This window comes from Hipposideros armiger, unplaced genomic scaffold (assembly GCF_001890085.2).
Source record: "Hipposideros armiger isolate ML-2016 unplaced genomic scaffold, ASM189008v1 scaffold_292, whole genome shotgun sequence".
In the NCBI taxonomy this organism is placed as follows: Eukaryota; Metazoa; Chordata; class Mammalia; order Chiroptera; family Hipposideridae; genus Hipposideros; species Hipposideros armiger.
The window spans coordinates 1,911,350-1,918,209 of NW_017731642.1; the positions used below are offsets into that span (position 1 = coordinate 1,911,350).

The 6,860-nt window shown below is 42.2% G+C and overlaps 1 protein-coding gene across 1 annotated transcript in view; it reads left to right on the plus strand.

The window, feature by feature from the left end:
• LOC109391419 (coiled-coil domain-containing protein 162-like) overlaps positions 1–6,303 on the plus strand; it is an 80,110-nt gene extending 73,807 nt beyond the window's left edge. The window contains 3 exon segments of the mRNA XM_019658971.1: positions 765–885; positions 3,778–3,905; positions 6,190–6,303. Of these exon segments, the coding sequence (XP_019514516.1) occupies positions 765–885; positions 3,778–3,905; positions 6,190–6,303 (363 nt within the window).
• Positions 6,304–6,860: the final 557 nt, after the last annotated feature.

The following is a 6,860-nucleotide window of genomic DNA, read 5'->3' on the forward strand; positions in this document are numbered from 1 at the left end:
GTAGCCAGCAGCCAGCAGCCGCAGTGAGCAGCCGTCCAGAAGCCGGCGACTGATCTGCCTCGCCTGGGAAGAGCGCAATGATGGTGCCAACTTGGGCCAGTGAAGCAACGTCCTCCACAACTAGACTAAAGAACAAAATGACAGCAACTTGTCTGATCCCCTTCCCCCAATTCCCCAGTGCTGTTCCCATCCCCCAATTCCCCAATAAAAATCTTAAAAAAAAAATACCGGTGATCTCTGCAGATGAGGTGCACTTTGGACCCAGCAACTCTGGCCACAGACATGGGTCAGCTGTGCAGGGAAGAGCCACATGAGTAAACACAAAGTTTGCCTTCCGTGTGGGCTTCCTGTCAGGCCTCAGGGCTTTCCCTGCAGATGAGGAGCTGAGCTGAGTTTCTTTAGAAGCTCATAGAGATTAAGTCTTTCCTCTGTTTGAAACTCTCCAGGGGCTCCCACACCGCAGGTCCTTGGGTGGGTGTGTGGCTTGGCTTACAAGGTCCTCTGTAAACTGGGTCCTCCCCATTCCCCTCTCCCTCCTCCCCATCTGGTGAAATAAACATGAAAGATAATGCTTTTGTGTGTAAAGGCCTATTATAAGGTAATGAGGGATTCTTGGCCTTGCTGGAGCTCTTGATCCTCAGAAGGCTGAGTTCAGCCTGACCAGGACTTCCTGGGGTGGCCTGGACCCACACTCTCCCTCGGAGCCCTGGGAACTAATGTATGCACCAGAAAGCATGTCTGCTTCCCAAGCACTTTCCCCTCAGATGCGAAGCCGGCTGGCCCAGGAGCGAAGCATGAAGCTGGACGCTTTCCAGCGTGTTGAAGAGCTACAAAGTCAGCTTAATGACGCCACAGGATCCTCTGTCCAGATGAGCTCACCAGGTGGTAAGCAGGCGCCCTGCTCTGGCTCGAACAAGCTCCAAGGGCCCGGGTCTGAGTTGAAGGAGGGTCTCAGGGACTGTCCATAACAACCCAGGGGGTACTGAGTGGGTGCGCCATGATGTTTGTTGAATGAATAAATGATACATGAATGAATAAACCTTAATCCTGATTTGCAGTCAGAACTTTCTCCTTGGAGTACTGCCATCCTATACTAAAAGGTTTCAATCATAAAAACTGGTCCCAGGATTGTCTAATATACCACTTAAGGAACATTGGGTACTTCACTGGATTTGAAGCATCTCGATGTCTTGGGACATTAATGGCCACATTTCTCAGATGTTATTCATAAAGTCCATTATGATTCTTGGGTGCTGAGAGCTTGAGTTTTATGGAAATAGCAATTAAAACAGCCTTCTGAGCTATGCAGTATACTAGCAGCATGGAACTGACGCCAGACCTCAGTGTGTCTCTAAAGTAGCTTCCTCCCTTATAGGATGAGGACTAAATAAACTAAGCTCTCTTCTAGCTCTGACTAAGGAAAACATCACCAAATATCTAACCATGAGTAGCCTGTTATTAAGATCAGCCAAGCTTCTTCTTTGTGATCTGCAGTGTTAGCCTGCTGATTGAGTGTGGTGCCTTTGGAGTAAGACAGCCAAGGTTCCAAAACTTCTGGTGATGTGACCTTAGATAGGCTAATTAGTCTCTACATAAAATGGGAATATCCACCTCAAAGGCATATCCTGAGTTTAAATGAAATAATGCATGTCTGCCACATAGTATAGTAGTACTAACTGTACAAATGCTACTTTCGTATGTGTGTTGTACTTTATCTGTGTTTCCTTTTGGCTACATACCAGTGTGAATTATATGAAAAAACACAGCCTTTCAGAAGCAGAAAGATCAGTTTCAAAGATCAGGCAGATGAAGATCAAGTTACTTTGGGTTTACCAAGAACAGAGCTAGGCTTGTCCGTAAAGCCCAGGGGCCCTCTTCCCTGCCTGCCGCTTGGTCCCTGACAGCAGGGCTGGCGTCCCTTGCCCCAGCTGCCCAGGTCCGTAGAGGAAGACTGTCAAGAGCACTCAAGGGCCCTATTTTGACCACTGACCCTCTCCACGTGCTCTGGGATGTTTCTGTCTCTCCCTCTCTTCTCTGCCTCCAGCCTAGCCAAGCATCTTTTTAATTCCTTTCTGGGTTCCTGTGTCCTATCAAGTTGTCATCCATGTTCTTCAGCACCTGCACAATTATGAAGCAGAACCAGAGTGGGGCATGAGGAATGTGGGGGTGCCCCAAATCCCAGGATTGTGGCAGGAGTGAAAGAGAAGCTGCTTTCCCAGGAAGAAGAGGTAGAAGTCACTCCCCAGCCTTGGTCTCCATCTGTCCCCCTCTGCAACAACAAGAGTGGGGTTTGCTAAGGACTTTCCGTATGTAGATTCATTACAGGGGAGGGACTGGGTCATACCTATTTAGTACCCAGCACTTTAAGGGGACAGGCAGATATCACCTACACTATTAGTGTTAAGGGATAAAAGTCAGCCATTCCCACTCCTTGTTCAGCTGTTGTCCAATAGGATGAGTGAGGCGACCCAGGTCTTTCCTTCCTATGGGGGCGGTAGCAGCAGCCTCCCTGCTCCCCACATCAGAAGCATCAGAGGCAGAGGCAGAGTGAAGGGGCATGCTCTCCTTACTTGGCATGAGCATGGATTCCCCTAGGATCTTTCAACTCATGAGAAGCTATAATTTGTTCTAGTGCTATTATTCTCAAAATGCTTCAGGAAAAAAAATAAAATCAACAGGCTCACAAAACCGTGAAATATTCAGAAGTGGACTGGCTTAAGTTAGTTTGATCAAGGTTTAAACTAGTTCATGAGGATTGGTTTCTCTCTCCATCTCTGGGCTCTGAGAATGCTGGAAGCAGAGAGGAAGTGGGGCCCCGTGGGAAGCAAGATGGCCGCCACCGTAGCTCCCATCACTCTGTTCAAGCTCCAGCGGCAGGAGTCGGGGGTGAAGATGGGACAGTTAAATAGAATAAGGCTCTGACTGGGCTAACCCGTGTCGTGGGCCCAATTTTGAATAAATTACCTAAGACAGAAACCAAGATGCCTGGTGGGCTTAGGCTCAGCTCAATCAGTTCTTCCCTGGAGCTGAGGGTGGGGTCAACTCTCTCCTCCTCTTTACAGCAACTATTTTAAATATTCCTGGTCTCTTCAAGACCTTCAGATACTGTCCTCCTCCCCCAAACACATCACCTCCCATTTCACAAACCAATTAAAAGCCATCAGATGAGAACTCCCTCTACTTCTTGTTCCCAGCTTACCTACATCGATACACCACTGGTTCTCCTTCCCTCCTGTTGAAATGAAAAAGGTGCCCTTTTCCTCCCCGGGTCAATCCTGGTGCACAAGATCCTGTGTGCGCCTACCTTCTCAGGGGCCTGAAACTAATCTTTATCTGCTTTCTCTCTACACACTCATATTTCCCACCCATCTATTCTTCTAATCTCCTAACCAACAATTATCTATTGAGCACGTATATGCCAGGATCATAAAATCCACTGTAAAATAAAATTAACACCTATCCAGTTACTTGAGCCAGAAATCTGGAAGCTGCTTTTTTCTCACCCTACAAATCCAGTTAACTACCAAGTCCTATTGATTTGAATATATCTCAGTCTGTCCATTCCTGCCCACAATAGTCCAAATCACCCATCATGTCTTTCTCTTTCAATTGGTCATGTGACCCTCAGACAAAAGACTCCATCAAGGTTTTGACATTTTTTACTCAAAATTAATGAAGCTGGGTTATAGGTCCGTTTTAAGCTTTAAAACTTCATGAATTAAACCTAGGTCTGTACATCGCAACCAGAGATAAAATTTAATATTTTTAACATTATAGGCCTTATATCCCGGATTCGATACTCTCTAAATTCTGCTTCCACATCATCCAGATACTTCCAGCAACACCTTTTAAAGACTAATCTTATGGACAATAAAATAACAAGAAGGATTCAAAGGCCAAAGACTGTACGTAATAATAAATTTGAATATATATGAAACATTAAAATTGTATATATGAAATGATGGTTTTAGGGTCACTTCATACTTACATTTAAAAATTACATATCAGAATCTTATCTAAGTGCTTGGGTCTGGATAATAAAATTCTGCCTTTCTCACAAAGGGAATTTGTCATGAATTGTTGCTGTATCAGTGTTTATGGAGGGAAAGAGGGGCCAGGGCTACATACTCTGCCATCTTGTTGACATCATTCCTCAATAATAAAATTCTGATATCTGATATTGAAACAATTAAGCCCAAAAGCACCTACTCAATTACAGCTCAATAAATGGGTGTGGAAGTCAGTATCCACAGCTTGCTATGTTCTGTCTCTGATTTTTTTTTTTCCACTCATCTACAATAATCAACCAGAAGCATCAGATTCCTTATCTGAGTTCCCTGGCAGAGTAGAGTTTCAGAAGTCAATTTAAAACACGTGAGAAAGAAATTCTTGAAATGAAGATTAGCCTGAGGTATATAGCATGTTGGCAGATGAGAGGGGGGTTAAAGGGCTGGATGAAATAGGTGAAGGGATTAAGAAGCACTAATAGGCAGTTACAAAATAGTTATGGGGATGTAAAGTACAGCATAGGAAATATCGTCAATAATATCATAATAAATATGTATGGTGTCAGATGGGTACTAGACTTTTGGGGGGGATCACTTTGTCAGTTTCATAAATGTCTAACCACTGTGCTGAACACCTGAAACTAATGTAATATTGAACATCAACTGTAATTGAAAAATAAAAATAAATTTAAAAAAGAATACCTCCTCTCTTACCTTGAGAAAAATTAAGAGAAAAAGATTTCATCATTCTTTCAGAGGAAATATGCCATTCTAAGGCCTCTTTTGAAGGTGTAATTCTGCAGCGGATGATTTAATTATTGGAACAAAAGTTTGTTGCAGTATTTCTAAACATGCAGTTAAGAGCAATACACAGAGAGAAAAGCAACAGGTCAGGAACATAACCAATTGAGATCCTTGACCAAGTAGGGGGCCATATTTGTATTAATGCCTGCCATTTGCTTGAGTCATCAATCTCTGTGAAGTCATCTTTTGCCCAAATGTGAAATTCTAGTATATGTCTTTCTGAAAAAACCTTTTCCAAAAGGAAGCAACATTCAGTTGGTGTTCGTGGGACTGCAAGGGTTTTTAAGATTCACTCCATCCCCGTTTTACTCCCAAAAGTAAATGTTCTTACCATGAGGGAGGTTGGTGAACACAACTCTTATGATTGAGGTTACAAAGTAGCTAAATGCATTAGTGGAGATCCACTATATTTGAGAGATTTGAAAGGGTGTTGGTCTAAAGCTAATTATGGGACATAACCCTAGTAAATAAATAAATCCTAATAATTAAGAAAGTTTCTTGTGGGCCCCTGGTTTGTGTGCAGTATAGAGACCCCACAAAAAAAATCTAAAATCCAGAAAAGGAAAAAAATTAGTTGCAGGCTCTTCAAATATAAGGTCTGACTTCTTAAGCAAGGTCTATGAGACAAGTCAGATAAATACAGACTACAGAGGAATTTATACATGGCTGGAATGTAAGAACACCGATGATGTTCTAAAATAAATAAATAAATAAATAAATAAATAATAGGGCCGGACAAGTGGCTCAGCTGGTTAAGAGCACGACCTCTGAGCAACAGGGTTGCAGGTTCGATTCCCACATGGGCCAGTGAGTTGCACTGGAGCTGAGCTGCTGCTGAGATGGTGAGCGCATGCTCTTAGCAGCAAGGTTGCTGATTCAACTCCCACATGGGATGGTGGACTATGCCCCCCTGCAACTAGATTGAAAGTGGCGACTGGACTTGGAGCTGGGCTTACGCCCTTCACAACTAAGATTGAAGGACAACTTGACTTGGAGCTGATGGGTCCTGGAAAAACACAATGTTTCCCTTCCCCAATTCCCCAACACTGTTCTCCCAAATAAAAATCTTTAAATAAATAAATAAATAGCACTGCACTTACAAAAATGATAAAATATTAAGGAATTTTTTAGATGACTCCAAATATGGGATATCTTTTCTTCCTTAGCAAGACATGGCTTTCCACTGATGGATTCATTCTTGACCAGTTCCCTTTATGACAAGTGGCAAAATATGTACAAGGCACACTAAATGGGCTAACCCAGACTGAATCAGTAATCTTGGTCTCATTAGTAATAGTGGCTTTTAATGATGCTGTAACACAAATTATTCACCATCTTCCTTAAAAGCTTCAGTATCTACATAATACTTATATTGTAGGTACCTATTAAACACCAAAAAAGGACTGATGATGGCTTCCTACCCAATATGGCAGAAAATGTTCAACTTTCAGCTTTTCAAGTTCCAACAGCTCCATCCAGAATCTCACTTTGACCTGACTGGTAATCATATATCCTTTTACAAGTTTTATTTCTATAAGCATTTAAATGAATAAAAATGACTCTAAACTCCATTAAATCTTTTATTTAATTTCTATTATCAGTACTGTGTGAAGATAGTGTGGAAGGGCTGAGATCACCTTGACTATCCCCAGGTGAAGTAGGATTTGGCCTGAGATTTTGAAACCTAAGTCAATTTGCATTTCTACAACCTAGGTCTCTCAGTCTGGGTTCTAGAGTTACTGATTATTAGGTGGAATAGCCAGGAGAGGGGGCATTGCTGCTAAGTAGTATTTACTAAAAGTGGAAAACTAAAACAGAGATTAATACCAATAAACTTCAAAGCACTTATTTCTATTTGTTTCACTTAAGAGCACCATCCTTTCTTCACAGCCTTTTTCTTCTTCCTACAAATTCCAAAACCCTCTACAGACTCTTGGGAAGTTGCAATCCAGGTCTTTTTTTTGTTCAGACAAGAAAATCTATCTTGAGTAAAGTAATAAATAACTACATAATGTAATAGAATACACCAGAAAAACATATTTACATACA